Source organism: Delphinapterus leucas, chromosome 10 (genome assembly GCF_059928025.1).
Source record: "Delphinapterus leucas isolate spDelLeu-1000000601 "Yukka" chromosome 10, BTC_Dleu_Yukka2, whole genome shotgun sequence".
NCBI classification, from domain to species: domain Eukaryota; kingdom Metazoa; phylum Chordata; class Mammalia; order Artiodactyla; family Monodontidae; genus Delphinapterus; species Delphinapterus leucas.
In genome coordinates, this window is record NC_143138.1 from 52,250,347 (window position 1) to 52,276,189 (window position 25,843).

The 25,843-nt window shown below is 44.4% G+C and overlaps 1 protein-coding gene across 2 annotated transcripts in view; it reads right to left on the reverse strand.

Annotated features, from left to right (window-relative positions):
• OSBPL10 (oxysterol binding protein like 10) overlaps positions 1-25,843 on the reverse strand; it is a 282,172-nt gene that overhangs the window by 160,348 nt on the left and 95,981 nt on the right. For both annotated transcript variants that reach the window (XM_022553889.2, XM_089918971.1), the window contains one exon: positions 23,668-23,747. In XM_022553889.2, the coding sequence (XP_022409597.1) occupies positions 23,668-23,747 (80 nt within the window). The remainder of the gene's footprint in view (positions 1-23,667; positions 23,748-25,843) is intronic.

Genomic DNA, 25,843 nt, shown 5'->3' on the forward strand with positions numbered 1-25,843 from the left:
TATGTCACTGTTACAACAGACTCGAGGGCACATGAAGGGGAAAGTTAAACCCTGATCGCTCCCTGCATGATAATACTCGAGAGATTTTTCCTCATTCCTTACTGTCTCCAGAGACTCCACTACCTGTTGAAGAGTCCAAATCACTCATTTTTTAAAAGAGGGTTTTGTCTTGTATTAAAATCTAATTGGATTCCTACAGTTTTAACAGACTTAGTGACTTTAACAGATCAACTGGCTTAATTCCACCAAAATGAATAATAGAGGAGAAAAAAGAGGTTAAGGGCACTGGGAAAAATACATGACCTTCACTTGGAACCTGGCTGAGAAAATCCCCTATGATCAGATACCATCAATTCTGGATATTCCTGAAGCTTTGAAAGACAAACCAAAAGAGAAATAGGGGATGTGGAAGTGACATGTGTCAGATACAGGTGTGTCCTGCCTTACATCCTCCCAGCCCACCTTTCGATTCCAGCAGTTTCTGAGGCGACCAGCTGTGCACAGATGTTAGTACCAGCCTTGGCTGCACTATTTAAAACCTCCTACTTTCTGACCTGGGGCTGTTCTATGGGAGCCAATTCAAAAAGTCAATGGGAACGAACTTTCAAGAGGTACAGGTACCTGTCTTGACAGGTTCAAGAGCAAACTTGGAAGTACAAGAGAGAATTAACATGCCCATGGGGCAACCCTTGATCAGTGGGTTGGCAGCCAGTGGATAAATAATCCCATCTTCCGGACCTGGGGTAGAGAATTCTGAAGCACATTCCTACAAGGGCGACAGTGATTCTGCTTTAATCGCCCACAGCGGTAACCAGCACAAAAACCTGCCCTTTTGGTTGCCTTTGTCAATTTCCATATTTCCCTCTTGCTGGTCTCCCTAACTCCAAAATCCTGCACCCAAGCCTTCATCTCTCAGGCTCTGCCCTCTGGGAGAATCCACCTAAAACAATAGGTACTACGCATTGTTACACAGGGTGCCAGACAGTAGCCAAAATGGTACACTTGCTTTAATCTGTCATCAGAGCTATTTGCTGGTCCCTCCTCTTTTCTTTTCCATCCAGATTTACTCTTCTAGGCTGAAGTTCCATAAGCATGATGTCAAATTTCATTTCCTCCTCAAATCTTTCACGAGTCCTATCGAGGAATAGAGAGAGAAATTTCCAGACAAGGGCCCGATCTAGACACTGCGAATAGAACATAACTGATTAAAAAGTTCATGGCGGGGTATCTCCAGGACATGGGGAGTCACACATCTAACGGTCCACAGTCGCCGACAGCCCGGGACCCTCAGATCTGAGCCAAACAAAGAAGGCAGCCCCTCTCTGAGGCAATGACAGGGACTCTAGAGTCTGGGGCTATGGAACTAAATCCGCTGACAGGCAGAGCAGTAAGAGACTGTTTTACCCCATGAGCAGTTGTGACAAGAGCAATGAGATTCCGTCTTCTATTTCACACCATACACAGAAGATGCTGAACTAGGATTCCTGTAACAAAGCAGCAATCACCCTCTATTGGGCAAAAGAGGCCCCATGTATTATCTTTGGGATTGCAACCAAAATCAATATAAAGCAGAGAAGTGCTATGCAGGCAGCAAAATGTGTGGGTTCCATCAGAGAGCTGCCAGGGTCTACGTGGTCTGCCTCAATCTAGGTGTTTTACAACCTAGGGAGTGAGGAGTTAAGATCAGTGCCTCACCCAGAAGAACTGCAAACAGGTACTCAAACAAATACACATCCACATCCACAAACATTCACAGCAGCACTATTCACAAGAGCCAAAAGGTAGAAACAACTCAAATCTCCATCCACCAATGAATGGACAAATTACAGCATAACATACAATGGAATATTATTCAGCCATAAAGAGAAATGATCAGATGTGCTACAATGTGGTTGAACCTCAAAAACATGATGCTGGATGAAAGAAGTCAGACGCCAGAAGTCACCTATTGTATGATTCCACTTGTAAGAACTACCCAAAACAGGTAAAACCGTAGAACAGAAAGCAGATTGGTGGTTTCCAGGGGCTCGGGGAAGTAAGTGCTTCAGGAGTTTATTTTGGGGTGATGAAAATGTTCTGGAACAAGATGGAAGATGGAAGTGGTGGATGCACAGCATTGTGGAAGTACTAAATGTCACCAAATTGTCCATTTTGAAATGGTTACTTTAGGGACTTCCCTGGCAGTCAAGTGGTTAAGACTCCGCACTTCCAATGCAGGGGCCGCGGGTTTGATCCCTGGTCGGGGAACTAAGATCCCACATGCCTTGAGGCATGGCCAAAAACATAAAATTAAAAAAATAAAATAAAGTGGTTATTTTATGATATTTGAATTTCACCTCAGTTTTTAAAAAAATGAAGGAAAAAAAAAGGATTAATGCCTTAAGAATCAGAGAACCCTCCACAGACAATTCTAACATAATCTGCGTCTGTCAGCCTCTCCCCACGTCCTCCTACACATCCTGAAAGCGATTCTTCTCTTTTTTCCATGTATATGGAACTTTATTTTATTATAAGGCTGGTCTTATTTCCCCTTAATGCAGGCAGAACTATACACCCAGGGCCACTGGCTAAAAACTGGGAGGCATTTCTAAACAACAGCTCAAGTTTTCTTAGTAAAATAGGAAGTCAGTCAACCAACACAGGAGTAAAAAACTATTTGCACAAACTATCACAAATTGTTAACAGCAGAAGTTCTACAGTGGTGAGACCACGTTGTTCTTTCTTCTATTTTCCAAAGTTTGTCACATCCCGTTACATTACTTCTATAATTGAAAAAGTTAAACTAACAAATAAATTATATCATGCTGGAATTGCCTTCTAAGGTAGACTGTATTACACACAGAGCAGAACTCAGTAGGAAGCAGTTCTCACTTCACCCAGAGATGCTGCCAGGCCCACACAATCACTCCCTCAAGTCCAGATGTGAAATTCTCTACTGGTCCAGGTGCCCCAGAAAGAGGGAGGTGTGGGCAAACCCCTGTCAGTGCCGCAGGCAGGCTCTCTCAGTCCCATTGTTGCCCCATTTACAGTTTGCATGGCTCATCCGAGCATCACTTATTGACTTCGAGAAGGATCCTGCACACCTGAGGTCAAGGCCTTGGGAAGATGAGATGTGCTCCTTGCAGAGGGCAAATCTGAGGCCACTGAACAATGATACAGTGACGAAATGGCTGTTTTTAAAATCCTACTTGAAACAATTCCTCTAATGCTCGTGGCTAAATATAAACATCCTGCTCTCTCACCTTCCTCGGGGCAAATCTTGATGCTTTTTCCCAAGCACCCTTCTTCCTGCAGCTCTGATGCCACTGAGCACTCCCACCTTTCAAAGCCTCGGGGATGATGAACCCTCCCCAGGCCCCTCCTGCATCTGCGGCAGGGCACATATCGTCTTTCTCACCAAAGTCTTCTAGTTATCTTCCACCACCCAGCTGTGGGTGAACCCTGAGGGCCAATCCGCAGTTCTATGCATGTACCTTTGTCTACAAAGGGCTTTTTCTCACTGTGTCTTCAATTGCTGCCTTTTCTCAGAGGAATTACAAATGCTCACTGTCAGCCCTCAAACTACAGATTTCCAGTCATCTATAAAATGCCTTCCCTTGAACTTATTTACAAAACAGGAACAGAGTCACAGATGTAGAGAACAAACTTATGGTTGCCACGGGGGGAAAGGAGGCGGGGTAGGGATAAACTGGGAGATTGGGACTGACATATACACACTACTGTATATAAAATAGAGAACCAACAAGGACCCACTGTATAGCACAGGGAACTCTACTCAATACTCTGTAATGACCTATATGGGAAAAGAATCTAAGAAAGAGTGGACAGATGTATGTGTATAACTGATTCGCTTTGCTGTGCAGCAGAAACTAACACAACATTGTAAATCAACTATACTCCAATAAAGATTAATTTTTTTAAAATGCCTTCACTCGAAGGACCCCCTCCCTGCCCCATTTCCACCCCAACCCCTATTTTTAAGATTTTTTTGATGTGGACCATTTTAAAAGTCTTTTTATTGAATTTGTTACAATATTGCTTCTGTTTATGTTTTGGTTTTCTGGCCAGGAGGCATGTGGGATCTTTGCTTCCCAACGAGGGATCGAACCCTCATCCTCTACATTGGAAGGGGAAGTCTTAACCACTGGACTACCAGGGAAGTACTCCCCCGCTCAGCCCCCCCACTGTCTTATTACATCATCTGCCCACAGGCTGGCTTCTCCCGGCCCAAACCCCACTCACAAGTCATCCTAAATCCTCCCCACTCTATTTCTCACACTCTGGTAACCATTCCTGTCTAGTTTTCCCTGTTCAGAGCTGACCATTGCTGTCCCACTCCCGGCCACCACCCCAGTCCACGTCTGTGCTGGCCACCAAAGAAGTCCTCCAAAGGGGTGATCAGAATTGGGCTTCTCCCATACGGAACTGTGCACATTCTGAGATAACAAAACTGTGTCCAGTCAGGAAAGTGGAAATCTCTCAGGGGAAATTTTATGTGGAAAACTGGTTAAACACAGGATGGAAGAACAGAAAGAACCACCAGGGAAGGGTGAGGCCTCCTGGAGGTCCGTGTAACCTCTAGGTTACCTCTAGGGCTGAAGGGATCCTGGGGAGAGGGGTGGAAGCAGCACCGAGAAGGGGCCGGACTTGGTGGGTGGGGCTGGCCGGGGCCCACGCCCACCTCAGGCGGAGGGAAACGGACAGCCACGCCCACCCTCCTTGCCCCCGCCCATGCTGCTTCCACACACACCCCAACCCCCCCCAACGGACTGAACCTGCCTGACGGAACGCAGAGCAAGGCATCCCATAAAGGCCTTCCTTACACACAGCCAAACAGGCAAGTTTGCGCACTACAAGATTATTCAGAACCAGGGTTTACATGCCAGGGCACCTGCCCTAATGGTTTGGTGTTTGCTCGTTAGGCCCTGAGCATGGTGTCCTTCTAGAGACTCTGGCATAATTCTCTGTTATTTTTTTCTCCAGGTCTTTAACCCTCCATCCTACCTCTTGCTGAACCGCCTGCCCTTTCTCAGGGTCACACTTCATTTTGTCTCCTGCTGTTGCTCTTTGCTCTTCCTGCAGGAATTTCACATACCCCCAACCCCTTGTTCAAATATGGACATAGGGCAGGTACAAGGTCATGGTTAAAAGCATGGTACAACTCTTATTCCAAACATGAAGATCACAAGTTCCATTAGGCTGGTTCCAATTCCACCCATAGACTTTTTTCCTCAGTTCTTTTTTAAAACTCACGCTCCACCATTCTCAAATCTCCTACTGTGTTTAAAACAAAAAGAAGCCTACATTTTAAAGAACAACTAGTTCCCATGCCAAAGACCATCCTCTTAATGGTGCTTTTGTCCCAGAATCAGTGGGAGCAACGCCTGCCCCCAGTACATGCCTACTCCGTGCTGTCACCTCTCTGCCCAGGTTTCAGGATTAACACAGGAAAAGCTGGGGAGCATTTCTAGCCAAAAGCCAAGGATGCCAGTCCATCTAAAAGCATGGCAAAATGGTCTGCAATATTTCCTCCCACATTTAAATGGGGCTGGATAAAAGGTACACCCTGGTTCTCTTCTTTTTTTCATCATATCCCTGATCATGATATAGACAGTCTATCATTTAGGAAAGGTTTCAGGTAACAAACTGACTGATAGTGGCCTGAACTTTATAACCCTTTTTACTATTTAGCAATAAGTTCAGAGTTGGGTGGATCCAGAGTCCACACCTCTGCTCAGCCACTCTCTGTGTAGTGGCTTTGGCCCAAAGCACAAGCCCTCATGGTGACAAACTGGCTGCCACTACTCCAGGTGCCATGTCAACACACATGGGTATCCAGGGAAATGAGACCAAGGGCTTCCTCCTTCTGTAGCTTTCTCCTTTTACCAGAATCAAAACATTCCCCTTTTGCCCCCAGCAGCCCCCTCTCCAAGCCCCACTGGTCAGAATGGGTCTCATGACCATCCCTAGCAACAGGAGGGGCTGGTGGGCGAGTACTTGGCCATGAGAGGCTCAGACCAAGCACAATTCATCCCTGGGCCCAAGACCACTGGCTGTGGAGCAAATCAGGGGTCCAGTGGCAAGAACAAACAAGGAATGGCTATTGGGTTGGCATCCAACAGCTACTGTCACAGGCAGTCTCCCCAGAATCATGTTTCTAGGCTGCTTGAAAGAAAGAACACACTTTGAGTACAGAACAGGATGGCAGAATTCTCTTCATTGGGCTTTCACGGCTATTCTCACCTACCTCAAAGTCATCGAGGAAGCAGCCAGGGCTAAATAAGAGATAAGTATTATTCCCTCATTTAACTGACCTGGTATATGACAGGCATGTACTAGACTCAACAAATGCCTCAGAAATAAAGGAAGGGGAAAACAAATACACTACCTTCTTGTCTTCCAGAACATACAAGGACAAATTCAGTGGAAATGTTGAACTTCCGGTTCACTTTCACCATCTCAGAAAAAGTTAAAAGAGCTCCCAAGCCTGTCTGGCTCCATTTCCTCAGTGATGAGATAAGCATTTTTGGCATCACATCTGTGACATCCACCATATCTGCCCCCTAAGCTCAGACCTTACTGACCCCATAGCCTCCTGATTCTGAGTCCTTTGGTCTTTCCAGGGCACAGAACCTCCACTCACGCTGTTTCCTTTATCTGCCACCCTCCTCCCATGCCCACTCTGGCCCTTCTCTGCTCACTAAATGCCAACTCATCCTGCTAGAATCAGATGCCCAAAACCTCCTCTGACCCCCCAGATAGACTAGGTGGGTCCCTTCTTGGGGACTGCACAGCACTGGGTTTGTATTTCAACCAGAAATGTTTGTTCTGGATTATAGTTTATTGGAGTAGCCATCAAATCCCACACTAAACTGTCTCAAAACAGCAGCCACGTGGAATTTATCTTCTTAACCCTGGTGCTGGGAGACATATCTAGCATATATACCGTAGCAGTCCAAAGAAGTGTTTTTGTTTGCTTTTTTCATTTGTTTGTTTGTTTGTTTTACATCAAGGGTATTTACCGCTGACCAGAAGAAGTTCTTGAAATCTTCATGTTCAGCTTCTCTCTGTTTCTTCCTCCCTTTCTACAGTCTTTCACTGCTATTCAAAGGCTCAGTTCGCAGGACACATTAAACTGTTAAAATGGCCACGATCCTTGGCACTTCCCCCATCAGGAGGGGGAGGGGTCTGTCTCCCTGCCCCCCGAATCTGCTTGGCCTTGTGAGGTGCTCTGACCTATGAACGCAATGGAAATGACATTGCGTCTGTTCCATGCCCACGCTTCAAGAGGCCTTTCATTTTCTGTTCTTGCTACTTTGGGGACCCTGCCCAGCCACGTGCGACCCAGAGTGGCCTGCTAGAGGGTGAGATATATTCTTTGACCCTCACCCCAACTGCCCAGCCAACAGTCAGCCAACCACCAGCCATGTGAGTAAGGCAATCCAGGAATACCAGGCCCAACCTGCCTGCCAGGTGACTGCAGACACATAAACAAGCCCAAGGAGAGCCACTGAGCTGCCCAGTTCAGACAAGAAGAAAGGCCCAGCCTAACTTTAAGCTGAATAAAGTGGTGGTGACTTTAAGACATGAAGTTTCAGGATGTTTGTTATTGGTTACACAGAAGGAGACAACTAGTACATGAGATCTGAGGATGAATTTGTAACACTGAAAGCTGGATAGGATCTGAGAATACCTTCTAGTCCAAATCTGTCTTTTTAAAAGGAAAATCGAGGCCCAGAGAAGCTGAACAATTAACTCCAAGCGCACAGAGCCAAGACTAGGAGACTACCTTATTCTAGGTCTCACTGGCCTGACCACTTCATACCACAGATACACCAGGCCTTTCTCTACATCCAAGGGTTTATTATGTACTCAAAAAATGCTCACCAGGAGATTATTAACAGAATTATGACAGATGCATTCATTACGTGCCATGCAGCTGGGTTTTTTTAAAGACTGAATCACCCAGTGGCATGGAAAGATTTCCAAGACTATCATGTGACAAATACAAACAAAACAATACAAAAGCAACTTTGTAAAACTCAAAACAATTTATAAAAGAGGGCCTCATTTCCCTTGCTTGTTGAAAAGGGTGCCTAAAATGTTGACTTTGCAGGATCAGAACGGAACAGAAGGGCAGAGAGCAAGGGGGCGGCAGAGAACTTCGAACACATCAAAAGGCAAATCTACTTTCTGTCCATTCCCAAATTAAAATAAGTGTGAGCGAGAGAGAAATGTGCTTCCTTCTTTTCCCACAGAAACACACGGAGGTCCACAGGGGACCTCCCCCCAGGTCACCCTCATGGCACCGTGAGCACAGAAAGCTGGCAATTATACTACTCACCATCTTCATAATTATGATATGAATAGCTGCTTTCATTAAGCCTCTCTCAAAGCAGTCATTTACTTATCATGCAAAATCTCTGCAAAACACAAGAGGGGAAGGGCTCCACCTATGTTACAGAATAAGAAACCGAGGTACAAAAGAAAGCAAACAGCTCAAGGTCAAGGCCCACAGCAGCACCACCAAAACACCCACCCTACCCCACCACCCCGTCTCCTGACTCTCAGAGCTGAGCTGCCCCCGCTCACGGGCTGTGTCAGCGCATCATCCCGATACATGAGATGAGGGGAAACTAACAACATGATGACTCACATGGGCTTCAAAGGCCAGCAAATCCAAGCAGCCATCTGAGGTCGGTAGCTGAAGCTGTGGCAAGTCCGCATGAGAGCCCGCATGCCCCAACCAAAAAAGATAAAAATAAATAAATAAAAATAAAGAGAGACCTCCTCAAGTTTGGCTGTTCTGGACTGTGAATCCACTGGGGGAAGGAATATTTATGGCTTCAAAATGTGCAGAAACCCCTGTGCCCTGGGAGCCTAGACCACACTGTCCCAAGGGAGACATGAAGGGGAGGCGATGAGTAAATGCGTCCCTCACCCCCCTCCTCAGCTCTTGGGACCCCATTTACCTTTGATGACCAGGGGTGAGGGGGCAGGTGAGGGCCTCCCTCTGCCTCGGCCCACAGTGGGATGAGGCAGGAGGATGTGCCACTGGGGGTCCTCACGGCGGCCAAGTGGCTGCAGCCCATCAGGAGGCCCAGAGCCCCCAGCCAGTGCCCAGCATGGCTCACACACAGGCCGTCAAGCTTCAGCCTCCAGCAAACATTCTGTCTTTTCTCTGTCCATCAGTGCAGCGCAGTGCGTGGGGGAAATTAAACTTCAGAAACACGTGCCAGGTGCCACCACCTCTTCTCAGATTCGTGCAGAATCCTGGCTAAGGGGGTCCAAGGCTGCAAAGTGTGGGGTCCCCTTCATTTTACGGCTGGGCTTGGGGACCGGCTCGGTGGAGAAGGACAGCGAGTGCATCCTTGCTCCACTGCTAAAATCTCTCTCAGTTCCTCGCTGCATCTCTCACGGGGTAGGGGGTGGGGGGAGCGGCCCAGGAACCTCAAGACATGACGGATGAGCTGTCTCACACCTGGCAAGAGAGCAAGGCCTCTCCCAAAAGCAAAGGCTCAAGTGCACAGCAGCCCCACTGGCCTGGCCGCTCCCTGTCCACTGAAGCAGTTTCCCAGCAGCCCCGGGTCCAAAAGAGGCACAGATGAAGAAGCAAAGGTGTGGGGATGGCTTCTGGTCTCCCCTCTGTCATGTCCTAGCCCTGGGGCCACTGGACCTTCCTGAGCCTCAGTTTCCTCATCTGTGAAGTGGAGATGACACCTACCTCATAGGACTGTTGTGAGACTTATACGAGGCAATAGTTCTCAACTAGGGGTGATGCCCCCCGAAACCCCCCTCTCCCACCAAGAAGCATTTGCAGAGTCCGGAGAGTTTTTTGGGAGTTACAACTGGTGGTGAGGGTGCTTCTAGCATCTAGTGGGTGGAAGCCTGGGATGCTGCTGAGTGTCCTACGACGCTCAGGACACCCCTCACAGGGAAGAATGATGCAGCCAAAGATGGCGACAATGCTGAGGCTGAGAAACCCTGGTACCACATGATTTGCACGGAAGGAACTTAGCAACTACAGGGCACCACTTATCACTGTTATTATGAGGAAAGAACATGTTCTCGTGGCATCTGAACAAACTATTTCCATGGGACAAAAACAGCTTCCTGTTGTCATTCTTGCTTTTTACCTCAATACATGATGAGGATCTAGGAATTTCGAGCTTCTATGCTATAAGCTGTAAAGGAGAGAGCACCAGGGAGAGTCTAATGCACACAGTAGGTGGTTAATAAATGCCTGCTGTCTAGTGCACAAAGGAAAGAGCTTTGGAATCCAGAGAGGTATGCAGGCCTGCCAAGTAGCAGGGCTGAAGGGGGATAAAAAGAAGATGCCATAGGGCTTCCCTGGTGGCGCAGTGGTTAAGAATCCACCTGCCAATGCAGGGGACATGGGTTCGAGCCCTGGTCTGGGAAGATCCCACATGCCGCGGAGCAACTAAGCCCGTGTGCCACAACTACTGAGCCTGCACTCTAGAGCCCGCGAGCCACAACTACTGAGCCCGTGTGCCACAACTACTGAAGCCCGCGTGCCTAGAGCCTGTGCTCCACAACAAGAGAAGCCGCCGCAATGAGAAGCCCGTGCACTGCAATGAAGAGTAGCCCCCGCTCGCTGCAACCAGAGAAAGCCCGTGTGCAGCAACGAAGACCCAACGCAGACAAAAATAAATAAATAAAATAAATTTATGTAAAAAATAATAATAATAAAAATAAAATGGATAACCAACAAGGACCTACTGTATAGCACAGGGAACTCTGCTCAATAATCTGTAATAACTTAAATGGGAAAAGAATCTGAAAAAGAATAAATGCATGTATATGTATAACTGAATCAGTTTGCTATACACCTGAAACTAACACTACGTTGCTAATCAACTATACTCCAATATAAAATAAAAAGTTAAAAAAAATAAAATAAAATATCACTATTATTGGTCATCCACAACCTTCTTTCATGGTATGTAAATTATATCTCAATAAAAAAAAATTTTTTTTTTCAAGATAAATGCCAAAGTTACACATAGAAGGGGCTAGAGAGGTTGCCCACCTTCAGTCACTGGCTTGCCCCCCCCTCTTTTCTAAGTCTCCATCACCCATAACTCATCATCCTCCCCGCTCTTCAAAGCCCAGTATTCTAACCAGTTCTCCATATTAGCCTGACTGCAATGACCCTATCATGCCTCCTTTCCCCAAATTATCTTTAATTCTCAGAAAACCACAAGCTCCTTGGTGGCTAGTCTCAGCTAGATAATGGCAAGTGAAAAATTACTTTCTTTAAAAGTCATACTAATATTAAAAATAAAAGAAAAAAGGAATGAAAAATGGGACTTCCCTGGCGGTCTAATGTTTAAGACTCTGCGCTTCTACTGCAGGGGGCGCGGGTTCGATCCCTGGTTGGGGAAATAAGATCCCACATGCCGTACAGCACAGCCAAAAAAAAAAAGAATGAAAAAGTCATACTAATATATAAATGATTTATAAAAAATTTCTCCCAAGGAATATATGTTTTTTTTAAGAAAAGGATCTTGTTTTCAAAAGCGTTAGACTATAACTGATTTTTAAAAATTTTTTACAGGGAAATAATTTCAAACTTAAAGTTGCACACACCAAAAGAAAAACTCCTGTGTACCCTTTAGTCAGTTTCACCAATTACCATTTTATCCTGTTTATCATTTGTTCCCTCTCTTTTCTCTCCCCAGTACACGGGTGCATGCACATGCACACACGTGCACACACACACAAGTGTAATTATAAGACATATTAAAAATTTTTCCTAAACCATTTGAGTGAGGGTTACATGCATCATGGCCTTTTGCCCTTAAATATTAACTACTTCAGGGTGTCTTTCCTAAAAACAAGGATATTTCCTTACATAACCACAAAACATTTATCAGCTACCTTTATCTAACCCACAATCCATTATCTAATTTTGTCAATACAGACTCAAACCCAGTTTAAGGTCAGGTATTATATTGAGCTGTCATGTCTCTAGGCTCATTTAATCTGGAATATTTCCACAGCCTTCTTGATCTTTCAAGATATTGACATTTTTAAAGAATACAGCATACATGGGATATATTTTTGAGTAGGAATACCTTAAAATCTTCAATTGTTTTCTAGTCTCTGACCTTGTTATTTCTTCTAGAACTTATGGCTACCTGACAGTACCTACCTGTTGACTGTCTTCCCCGAAAAAGTGTAAGCTCCATGTAGCCACTCTCCATGGAATCACCATGTCCCCAGAGCCAGAATGTCATGGCACCCAAGCAGTCAGGGTTTGTTGAATACTCTTCCCAAGTTGGCCTCCTTCTAAACTTCTCTCCCAATGTCAGCAAAACAGTGACCAGACCGTGAACAGCTGACCCCAACTGTATGCCTGGATTCTCCTGTCCTTAGTGTGTTCATTCGTACTTGCCTACGATGAAGTGTAGGAAATGTCCTCAGACCAAGACTTGTTTATCCTGCCTCCAATCAAAACTTCTCAAAGAGGCCTCACAATATAAAACCATCCACCAATATTCTAGACAGAAACAGCAACTCAACTACTTATTCTAGAACAAAGCTATATACATATATATATATATATACATACACACACACACACACACACACACACACACACACACAGTTAAAAGGTGGAATAAATGAGTTCAACTGAATCAAAACTGTACCCTTATTTTTTCCTAAAAAATTTAAAAAATCTGAAGGTCCCCTTGGCCTAAGATCATCCTCCTTGGTAGCACTAATACTTCTCTTTTGGGCAAGGCAGGCAGCCTAATTTTAAAATTATGCTCGAGAATGTGTGCAAAATTGTTGCACTTTATTAAGGCAATAAAAACTCCCCGAACTATCATTTTAATAAAGACTGTTTTTAAATTGTGTTTTATTTACTTAATTTGATGGTGTGTTTCAGGGAGTGATGTTTTACACTTAGTTTTAAGTACACAAAAGGTAATTATCTGTGAAAAATTCTAGAAGAAAAATGGCACTGCGCTCAATATAACATGAAACTAAAATTGCCCAACAACAGAAAACAGGAAGACGGAACCAAGAAGAGTAAATCCTCCAATGGGCTTGTCCAGCTTTACTTACTGGGGAGTGTTTAGGAAGCTCAAACCCATCGTATGAGATTCCCCCAAAGACTTGCCACTTAGGAACAGAGATAGGACCCTGTGATGCTCTGCTTCTCAACCTGGGGCACTTTTTACCTGAGGGTCTCAGTGGGAGATGAACATCTTGCTTTTTTTTTTTTTAATTAATTTATTTATTTACTTATTTTTGTCTGCGTTGGGTCTTCGTTGCTGCGCATGGGCTTTCTCTAGTTGCGGCAAGCGGGGGCTACTCTTCGTTGCGGTGCACGGGCTTCTCACTGCAGAGGCTTCTCTTATTGTGGAGCATGGGCTCTAGGCCTGTGGGCTTCAGTAGTTGTGGCACACAGGCTCAGTAGTTGTGGCTTGCAGGCTCTAGAGCTCAGGCTCCATAGCTGTAGTGCACGGGCTTAGTTGCTCCGCGGCATGTGGGATCTTCCTGGACCAGGGCTCGAACCCGTGTCCCCTGCATTGGTAGGCAGATTCTCAACCACTGCGCCACCAGGGAAGTCCCAGATATCTTGGTTTTTACCCAACAATTTGGGTAAAGAAATAAAACACATTTAAAATATTAAATCAGGCTAGTATATTGTACAGTAAGAAGGATGAGCTGAATTTTTTTGAGACACAGGCAATTTCTAAAAATGTTGTCCGGTAGGCAGCACAAACCCCCTTCAACCTCCAGTGGAGAAGCTCTGCTCACAGAACCCCACACCCAGATACAGGCTCCCTGATCCTCAGCCAATCGCCCCAGCACCGAAGGCTTCAGCCGAAGAAGCGGGAGCCACTTTGACACTTCATCACTGTTCGATTCAAATAAGGGGGGGGAGGGGCGGGGGAAGGAACACTTCCCCCAAAGAGCATTAAACTTTAAACACCCCAAACCGTATCAAGTAAAATCAATTTTGAGAAACAAGACTAGAAGCTTCATCTGAACTGGCAGGAATCTGGAATTATTGAATATCTTTAAGGACATTTGGTTTTAAGACCTTCAAGGAGAGAATATAAAGAGAAGCAGGTTCATCAGTGACTGGGGAAGAGCTTCTGTCTGCAGATAAAGGGCCAACTTGACAGTAGCCTGAGAGAGCACAGCACTTTGCCAAACAGCCTCAGCGATGCTTTTTAAAAAGGAAAAATTTTGCAAAGTTAAATGTTAACCATTTGAGTAACTACTATATGTGTATATGTCAATGCACAACATGAAAATTTCAAAAAGTATCAAAGGGTACAGCTAAACCCCTACTTTCTTTCAACTCCAAATCCCCAGTTTCCCCCTTCCCTCCCAGGGGCAACCACTGTTACAAGGCCCTTATCTTTCCTTCCAAAGACTGTGTGTGGTGTGTATCTCTATTTGCTCTGTTTGTTGTTTGTTTTGACTGGTTGACTGGTTCCACAATGGTACACCTTCTCCACCCTTTTTTCCCCTTAAACTTTTCATCTATTTTAATGTTGGCTATTTAAACAGGTAAAAAATTTCCCTTCTGGGAATTCCCTGGCGATCCAGTGGATAGGACTCGGCGCTTTCACTGCCGTGGACCCGGGTTCAATCTCTGGTGGGGCAACTAAGATCCCGCAAGCTGTGCACCCAGAAAAAAAAAATTTCTCTTCTGATTATCTTAGAGACTCATTTATCAGAAATACCCGTGTTGCAAGCCGTGCATACAGTCTTGGGCAGTCTGGTCCTGGCCTTTTCCCAGGAAGATTGCCTCATGAGGTCCAACTTGGCAGGGTCCTCCTGCCAGCCCAGCACCCCTTATGGAAACTAACTCAGCATCTGGCTCTACAGTAAGAGATGACAGACGTTAACTCACTGAAACCTCACCACAACCCACAGTTTGATCTTCCCATCGATAACTGTCATCCCCCTTTCATAGATGAGGCACTGAGGCTCAGACAGTAACTCGTCCCAAGTGGCACTAGAGGACGGGTTGTGAAGCAGGTGGCGGGCCACCCCACAGCCTCAGAAAATGAGACTGGAACCACTGGCCACGAGACCACACAATATGAAAAATGCCAAACTGGTTCAGTCGGGATTATTCTCGAACTTTCTGATGCATGGGGAATATAATCCTTTGGGCAGTCTAGCCAACCTTGTCGGGGAAAGCGTCATTACACTCAGGTTTTGGAGGAGGTTCTTAGCCTCTGGTCCTGAGTGATCCATCTTCAGGTGGAACTCAGCTCTACAACCAAGTTACCTGTCAACACAGATGTTCTGGCAGAGCTGGAAGAGTTCGTGCTATAAAAAGAACTGACGTTTGTGAAGTACTTAATGTCATTTCATCCTAAAAACCATCCTGTATGGTTGATGCCCATTATTTTGCCCCACTTACAGGGGTTAAAAGAGATTAAGTTACTCTAGACAACAAGACTAGTTAGTTGCTGTGAGTGGTCCAGGCACAGCCAGAAACCAGGTTTTTTGACTCCAATCCCCACTCCATTATACCAGATGTCCCATTTGTCCTCACAATTTTTGTTTATGTCAAAAAAGATGAGAAAGGTGAAGAGACAAGCCACAGAATGGGAGAAAATATCTGTAAACCATGTATCTGATAAGCGTCTAGTTCCCAGAATATATCAAGAACTCTCACAATTCAACAATTAAAAATAAATAAATAATGACAAAGGATTTAAGTAGATATTTTTCCAAAGAAGATACATGAATGGCCAATAAGAACATGAAGAGATGCCCCAAATCATTAGTCACTAGGGAAATGCAAATCGAAACCACAATGAGATACAACTTCATACCCACTAGGATGGCTACAATCAAAAATTGACAAGATCAAGTGCTAACAAAGATGTAGGAAAACTGGAACCCTCATTCATTGAGCATGTAAAATGGCACAGCTACTTTGGAAAAAAGCAGCTCCTCCAAAAGTAACACAAAAGAGTTACCATGTGACCCAGCAATTCCACTCCTAGGTATATACCCGAAAGAAATGAGAAAATACATTCACACAAAAACTTGTGCACAAATGTTCATAGCAGCATCATTCACAATAACAAAAAAGTAAAAGTAAGCCGAATATCCAACAACTGATGAATGGATAAAAAAAAGGTGGCATATCATGGGGACTTCCCTGGCAGTCCAGTGGTTAGGACTCCGTGCTTCCACTGCAGGAGGCACGGGTTCGATCCCTGGTCGGGGAACTAAGATGCCTCACGGCCAAGGCAAAAAATAAAAATAAAAACGTGGCATATCCATACAATGGGATTATCCAGCCATAAAAAGGAATGAGGTACTGATTCATGCTACAACATGGAGGAAGCTTGGAAACATTATGCTAAGTGAGATCAGCCAGACACAAAAGACCACATACTTAATGATTCCATTTACATGAAATGTCCAGAATAGGCAACTTCTCAGAGGCAGTGGTTTGGGGTTGGCAGGGGTCGGGAGAGGAGGTGGGTGAGGGATGAGGAGGGACTGCTGATGGGCACAGGAGGGGTTTCTTTCGAGGGTGATTGAAGATTCTGGGACGAGACAGTGCTGATGGTTGCACAACTTTGTGAATACACTAAAAACCACTGAATTGTACACTTTTAAAGGGTAAATTCTACGGTTTGTGAATTATATCTCAAATCTTTTTAAAGAGATGGCAGCCCTTGCTAGCTATGCGGGCATGGGTAGGCATACTACTTATTCTTTCCATCCTCACCTATAAAACACAGGCATCAATTTTACTCCAATAGGGCTTCCCTGGTGGCGCAGTGGTTGAGAATCTGCCTGCCAATGCAGGGGACACGGGTTCGAGCCCTGGTCTGGGAGGATCCCACATGCCGCGGAGCAACTGGGCCCGTGAGCCACAACTACTGAGCCTGCGCGCCTGGAGCCTGTGCTCCACAACAAGAGAGGTGGCGATGGTGAGAGGCCCGCGCACCGCGATGAAGAGTGGCCCCGGCTCGCCGCAACTAGAGAAAGCCCTCGCACAGAAACAAAGACCCAACACAGCAAAAATAAATAAATTAATTAATAAACTCCTACCGCCAACATCTTAAAAAAAAAAATTATACTCCAATAAAGATGTTAAAAAAACAAACAAAAAACGCAGTCATAGTTGTACCTGCCTCATAGGGCTGTTGTGAGACACACCTAAGATCATCCAAGAAAAGCACCTCTCTTAGTATCTGCCATGTAGAAATGTGTTGATAGAGACCATCTGTTATTATTTCCTTTCCCCAAAATGTGTTCCTTTTGATTGCTATTTTTTTCAATTAAAAAAAAAAAAGTCAGGATACATTTTGTTTGAAATTACTCCTGATTGATTTTTGGCTGCAGGAAGCTCAGAGCTCTCTCTACATAGAATCCTCAAGTACTTGATCTAATATAAAATACAATAGTATTCAACGAAAATTAAAATATGATAACTTGGGTATAGTTTAGGGAACCCAAATCCAGCACCACTACCACTACTAATACTACTGTTACTAACACACACAGGAAGGAGTGAGGAAGAGGAAGCAGGGCTGACATTTGTTGCTTCAAATGCTTTATATCCATCGCGACTTGTCATGACAGCGGCAGGTATGGAGGAGACAGCTATGATTTCCCCAGTCCTGGGCGTAAGGACACAGTCAGCCTTGAGGGCTGACACGTGTGCGCACACGCACACACACACCATGAAAAATGCTGTCATACAGGTGTGTCCTGGGATAAACGGGAGCACAGGAGACAGCAGATCCACTCTTGAGCAGGCAGGTCAGGAAGGCATCACAGAACTCTACGAGCCTTGAAGACCACATGGGTATTCGCCCCAGGAAGGACAGAGAGGAAAAGGCACTCCTAGCCCAGCAAACAGCACAAATGCAGGAAAAGTACACAGTGTGCCGTGTGTCTGGAACACACGGGTACCCGAGAGTGAAGGTGGAGAAACTGCACCTGGCATGTAAGGGGCAGCCGTCGCCAAGGTAAAGCTCTAGACTTTGTCTTAGGAAGCGGGTGCTAGCAAAGGCTGTGTGAGCCAGGGAGCAGCGCCACTGGCAACCTGCCCTTGCTCCTCTGCTGCTCACAAAAGCTCGAACTAGCTTTTCCAGTAAGCAGCCTTGAGGTGACCTCTGAAAATGGTTTGCTGTTCACTTGACCCAGAAAACCTCACAAAATCATGCAAAACAAGAGGTTCAAATCTTCACATTCATTCTAAGAACACTCGTGAAACTGCCCAGGCCATAAAAGGTATGCACATCCAAAAAGCTGCCGAGTATCTGAAGGATGTCCCTTTACAGAAGCGATGGGTGCCATTCCATCATTCCAGTGGTGAAGTTAGTAGGTGTGCTCAGGCCAAACAGTGGGGCTGGACACACGGTCGATGGCCCCAAAAGAGTGTTGAATTTTTACTGCACATGCTCAAAAATGCAGAGAAGGATGCTGACCTTTAGGGCCTAGATGTAGATCCCCTGATCAGTGAGCACACTCAGGTGAATACAGCTCCCAAAATGCGGCTCAGGACTTAGCAGAGCCCATGGTCCGATCAACCTGTGCATGAGCTCTCCCGGCCACACTGAGATGATCTTCACTGAAAAAGAGCAGATTGGGGCTTCCCTGGTGGCGCAGTGGCTGAGAGTCTGCCTGCCGATGCAGGGGACACGGGTTCGTGCCCCGGTCCGGGAAGATCCCACATGCCGCAGAGCGGCTGGGCCCGTGAGCCGTGGCCGCTGAGCCTGCGCGTCCGGAGCCTGTGCTCCGCAGTGGGAGAGGCCACAGTGAGAGGCCTGCGTACCACAAAAAAAAAAAAAAAAAAAAAAAGAGCAGATTGTCCCTAAACCAGGAGATGAGGTTGCACAGAAGAAAAAGATACCCCAGAAGAAACTGAAGAAACAAAAACTTATGGCCTGAGATTAAATTCTGCAAAAAAAAAACGCAAATAAAAGTTTTTAAAAAACACCTCAAACTAGTTTTCTTGGCAAACAGCTGCAGCGCAGTAAGCATGTAGTGGAATCTGACCACATGAGAACACCAGTTCCTAACTTCAGACAAGTAAGGTCAGGGTCCCTGTTGCACAGATGAGGCCACGGGAGAAGTAACAGTAAGCAGAATGTTCAACGCCAAGGCTGTGGCACAGACCAGAACTCCTCACCAGAAGGATGCAGGGGAAGCTCAGAAAGAAGCAGGGGAAGCCCAGAAGGAAGGACAGATGGGTGGGAAGCACCAGTCAACCTCTGCAGATTTAAAGAAAGCAAAACACTGTCCATGGCGCAAGAGGAGATTAAACCGGACACTGGCAAGTCCCTCCTTAGAAACCATGATTCTAACCCTGTGCTGTCCCAGTACAGCAGGCGTCAGCCAAGCATGGCCACTGAGCACCTGAGATGTGGCTAAGCATGACCGAGAGACTGAATTTCAAATTTAATTTCAAATAATTTCAGTTTGGACAGCCTCCCGTGCCCCAAGGCCTCCATATTGGACCACACAGTTTTAGGACCTACCTCTTGTCCTATTCCTTATAGCTACTGTTTTTAGACACATGGAACAGAGGGAGTTTGGGATCCCTTCCCACTTTTTAATCATTCCATTACTTCTGAGCTATTCCAAACTGTTCTGAGGGGCCTCAAATTTGTTTAGTCATAAAAGAGAGGTATTCGACGTCATTTGTTAGATGACTCCCCAAATTCTTAGCATTCACTCAGTGAGGTACCAGCAGTGCCCCCTCTAGGTGAATAAAACCAGGGATTGTTTTGAGAGAATCAGCCCACATGTTTTCATTATGACCATAAATATTCTGGTACGTGCTTCTGTGAGGATGGTGGGATGCGGTGAGGTCAGGACTGGATGACATCTGAAGTCCCTCACAACCACGTGGTTTCAGATTCCACAGACACCACTGGGTTAGTCCCGGTGGCAGGTGCTTCCCTGCTGTGATGCCGCGCAGCCAAGACAGCTAAGCACCTCTCCAAAGCCTTCTGGCTCACACCCCAGGGTGGCAGACAGTCAGGAAAGCTGTAGTCATTCGTCATCAGAAACCGAGTTTCCTGGGAGAATCAATTAAACAGCAGCTACGCATCTCCTTACTCTTCACACAAGGCATAACACACAGCCTGATAGAATTCCCCACCCATACCTCCCCACAACAGACAAGCCTTCTGATTCCCAGAAATAGTCCACACACCCCCATGCTTGTATGGAAAAGACTGGAAGGATGGACCCCACGTGGGGTCACGTGACCTCTTTCTGTTGCTATTTCTCTACACAGATAAGGCTCTGGAAGGATGCACACTCAAATAGTATCATCAGAGATTAGGTCTGGGGCTGGGATTTGGGGTGATTTTTTTCCTTCTTTATACTTTCCTATCTTCTGAGTGTTTTGCATTGCGTACAGGTAATGTTCGCAATTTTTAAAAAACAATGCTACTTCCATTACAGGCAAAAAAATGCCTTCACAAGCTGTCAGCAGTGAACTCGCAACAGGAGTTATGTTTGTGGTGGGGGTGGGGGCGCCAGTCAGAAAGGAGGCAGCTGAGCCGAAAGGGGGTCCTGGGCGCCCCCCCAGAGTTTGAACCCCACTGCCTCTCTCCCCATCGTGGGGTTGGCTGGAGACTTAACCTCCAGAGGCAGCGATAATCATCCCCTCCTGTCACACGTTCATCCTTTAGGGGCTGAAAGGCAGGGGAGAAGGTACTAACGCCCAATTAACATCCGAAGAGACTTAGCAGAAGTAGACTTAGAAGTAGAAGAGACTTTGTGAACTTAGTATACGAGTCAACCCCACAAGCGAATCCACCTTTCATGTTCTATTCTGTAACCCAGTACTTCTGCTGGTATAGATTCATATATATACACACCTAGAGGTACCAGAAGATGTGTGCTCAAAGATGTTTATTATAGCATCATGTATAACAACCACAATCAAATTAAACGTCTGTCAGTGAAGGACTCAAATAAAGCACTGACATCCACCCCTTAGAACAGCATCTGGTCATCCTAACAGGAGTGTAGTAGATCTAGATGTCCAACAGGGAAAAATCTACAAGATACATTAATAAGTGTAAAAAAACCAAAGGATAGAACAGTGTGCGTGAAACGATCCATTTGTGTAAAAACCAAATGTAGAGCTACAGATACATACACACTAATGCATGCCTAAATTTACTAGGCTGATGCACCAAAGAGCAGTCATCTCCAATGAGCATTTATGGCAATAGGTGAAGATATGTCCTTTTTATTTGATCCCTTTCTGTTCTATTTTATAAAAAGTAAAACAATACATATAAAAAGAAAACAATTTTATACTGCCCTGCCTAGGTGTTTATAAAATACTGATGTAATGTCCAGAACTCCTACTATAATTCCTGGAAAATAAACCAGGCCAGAGGGAAAAAAGCTTTAGAAGTGGGGTCCTACCCATATATCCAGACAAAACTATAATTCAAAAAGACATGTGCACCCCTATGTTCATAGCAGCACTTTTCATAGCCAAGACATGGAAAGAACTAAGTGTCCATCAACAGATGAATGGATAAAGAAGATGTGGTACCTATATACAATGGAATACTACTCAGCCATAAAAAAGAATGAACCAATGCCATGTGCAGCAACATGGATGGACCTAGAGATGATCATACTAAATGAAGTAAATCAGAAAAAGACAAATACCATATGATATCACGTATATGTGGAATCTAAAATACGACATAAATGAACTTATCTATAAAACAGAAACAGACTCAGAGACACAGAGAATAGACTTGTGGTTGCCAAGGGGGAGGGGGTGGGGGAGGAGGGATGGATTGGGAGTTTGGGATTAGCAGATGCAAACTGATATACACAGAATGGATAAACAACAAGGTCCTACGGTAGAGCACAGGGAACTATATCCAATATCCTGGGATAAACCATCATGGAAAAGAATATGAAAAAGAATGTATACATATGTATAACTGAGTCACTTTGCTGTACAGGACAAACTACCACAACACTGTAAATCAACCAGACTTCAATAAAATAAATTTTTAAAAAAAGAAGTGGGGCCCTACCTATGATTAAAGACCACATTTGGAGCAAGTCAAGAGGGGCATTACAGTGAGTGCAACTGTCGTAAGCGAGTCAAGGAGGGAAGATGTCTCCAGAAAGAAAAACATAAACAAAATCATTGTGAAGAAATCATTTCAGGTTGTATTTGGAAGCAGAACAGGGAGGTATAACCAAGCAAGACATTTCCACGTCCTCCCTGAGCAAGACAGCAGATAGGTTACAGTAAATGGAAGCCTAAGAAGTCTGAAGTGTGGGTCTTCCTATCAGATACATGGAATACAGAAAAAGAATGCAAATGGATATCATAACTAAATTTGAACTAATGACATAAAAGGGGTAGCCCTTTAACGTTAATTCGTTAATTTTAACAAATATTTATTGCCCTAAATAAATTCATCGGTCAATTATTTCCTATACAATTTTTTGTTTGTTTGTCTGTTATTTTGCGGTACGTGGGCCTCTCACTGTTGTGGCCTCTCCCGTTGTGGAACACAGGCTCCGGACACGCAGGCTCAGCGGCCATGGCTCACGGGCCCAGCCGCTCCGCGGCATGTGGGATCCTCCCAGACCGGGGCACGAACCCGTGTCCCCTGCATCGGCAGGCAGACTCTCAACCACTGTGCCACCAGGGAAGCCCTACAATTTTTTAATTGAAGTACAGTTGGTTTACAATATTGTGTTCGTTTCAGGTGTACAGCAAAGTGATTCAGCTGTGGGGTTTTTTCAGATTATAATCCATTATAGATTATTAAAATACAAGACATTGATGGTAATTCCCTGTGCTACACAGCAAATCCTTGTTGCTTATCTATTTTACGTATAGTAGTTTGTATCTGTTAACCCCATACGCCTAATTTATCCCTCCCCTGCCATCCCCTTTAGCAACCTCAAGTTTGTTTTCTATGTCTGTGAGTTTGTTTCCATTCTGTATATGCATCCATTTGTATTATTTTTTTAGATTCTATATATAAGCGATAACAAATAGTATTTGGCTTTCTCTGTCTGACTTATTTATTTCCTGTATTTAAGGATAGGAGATCCTCCAAATAATCCATGAAAATGCCTACCTCCTATCTCCTATCCCCTGCGCATCTGTACCAAGATCTCAGACTGAATCCTGAGGAGAAGCTAATTCATACATGGATACCAAACTACCTGAGAACATTCTGACACACTGAGATGCAGAAGCACCTTACAGAGCGCTTCGTCGAGCTGGGGTCTCGTTTTATTTAAGGGTCTGTGACAAGGAGTCTTCGTGAACAGTAAGTCTGACTCCTCTGCCGCCGCCACAATGACACCATCTGCTCAAGCTTCTCCACAGACCAGTTACCAGCTGCCTAAATGGACAACACAGAAAGACACAGAAGTGTCTTTCCAGAATCAGTTCCAATAAAGTGTCTGCATTCCCCTTCACTCTACCTACAAGCAAATCCTCCCACCTTTCTCTTGGCTTTAAATGTAAATGTCACAGGACAAGTATGAATTCCTCCATGACGGAGAACTTTAAAGATACTATGGAAAACAGCTTCCCCCAAGAAGCCAATCACTGGGCTGAAGGCTGATCCCAGCAGATGCAACGCCCCCCCTCCACTCCACCCCGCAGTGACTTACCTTAGAACTCATCTCCATGTGGTGTTTGGCACAAGCTCGAAGCTGAGTCACCCAGAACTGTTTCTCTTTTGCATCAGCAGCTAAAATAGAGAAAGAAAGGCTTGGAGCAACTGAGCCAAAACACATCCAACCCATTTCTACACGCACCTGAGGGGTTGGGGGCCTGGGAATGAAGGAGCGAAAGGCAAATGCAGATGGTACTCATGCCAAAAATCTGACGACACCAAATCTCAATCAAAAATCCTTTTTTTTTTTTTTTTTTTTAACAAATCTAAAAAGTTTTGAGAAACTTAAAGGGATTTTCAGAATTCCATCTTCCTGGATGGAATCACTTGAACACATACAGATCAATTTCTCCAAAAGTAATCAATACACTTATATTCTTTCTCTTTTTTTAAATTTCTAACAGATTTTTTAACAGCTTTGAGATAGAATTTACATACATAAAATTCACCTGCTTTTAATATTAAGTGATTTCTAGTATATTTACAGAATAGCACAACCATGACCATAATCTTGGTTTAGAATATTTCCAGTATCCCCCAAAGAATCCTCCACCCATCAGCAGTCACTTCCCATTTCTCTCTCCCCACCCCCTTTCCCATCCCTAGGCAACCACTAATCTGCTTCCTGTCTCATAGATTTGCCTATTCTAGACATTCCATATGAATGCTCCCATGCAGTATGTGGCTGCCTTCTTTTACTTAATGTTTTTCAGGTTCATCCACATTGTAGCACTTTTATTGCCCCTAACACATTTTTTTTAAATCTCTCTTTTCAAATTATAAATACCAACTCAGAAACTTCAAACAGAACAAAACTGAATAAAGTAAGTTTCTTGTCATTAGAAGGGAGTTAGAATTTCTTTTTCAGTGGGGCATTATCTAAGTGGCTGCAAATATGCTTTGTTAAAACACTTTGCTTTACTGTGTAGCACACAGTGGGGGCACCTAATATAGTCCCATGACAGGTGCTTAATGAAGGTTTCCCTGAAGAAGTGACAAAGAAATTCCCTCTTAAACCACGTTAAAAACTTAACTTATTCTGAAATGTCTGTTATGAGAACAATTTGGCCAATTTTTTAAACTCTTCTGAAAAAGTCATTTCTACTTCTTTAAAAAGCAGCAGGGAAGAGAAAACATGATTATTTTTAATGCCTCTACCACATGTGGCTAAAAGGAGGATCAAAGTACAGTGTTTGAGGCCCCTTTGTTAACTATCGGAGCTGTAATGTGGAGTTATCAGCCTTTACAAAATTAGCGTTCAGTTGAATTACCATTTTAATATATGTTCTCAAGGGTTCTTATTACGACTGAACAGAACAAGGTACAAAATGTTGACTTACAGAGCCTCAAATGTCCCCCAAAGAGACATTACAGTACCAGTCACTTGCATAGTCACAATCTTCCATCTACACCCCCATCTCTCAAATATATAAAATTATTTTCTTAAAAGATCATGGATACATAATAGGTTCTAATAACATCCAAATTAATTTAATTGCATAACTCACTGCATAAATATTTTAACAGAATATTTACTGCATAAATGTTAAATATGCAGAAAACAAAATGATTCCCCTAGAAATTTGTATCATTTACAAAAATGAGCCTGTCATCTGTCAATAAAACCCAACTTCAGCTTGAACTTCTGGTGAAGAAATCTGGAAGTGCAGACCAGCGTTAAGACTGGGTGAACCCTACTTCCAAAGAATAAAAGGATTCTGCAGAAACTGGAGCCATTTTCCTTAGGAACATGAAGAATTGCTGCTTTGTGGCAGTACGCAAAGGCTCTGCACCAAAAACATTCCCAAAGCTGTTCATCTATTAACATCAAGATTCATCTCTACATGTATGTAGCGAGACGTGAAATGAGAAAACCAATGCCCAGATTCTTTGGGATGGACAAAGGACCAGGCAGAAAGAGGCAGAAATGTGTCCTCCCTCTGCTGTAGTGGGTAAGTTTAAGCTAAATTTAGCCCTTGTGATTCGTTCATGCAGATAATAAAACTTTTATGTTTGCTATTAAAACAACCCTTAAAAAAAAAACTTGGGGTTTAATAACCCAGAGAATAACAACTAAAAGGCAAAATGAGATGGCTCAAATGGTTAATTGGTTGGGCTGTTATTTTGTACGGGTTCGTGTCATTTTAGAAACCACAGGCGGGTTTATAGCA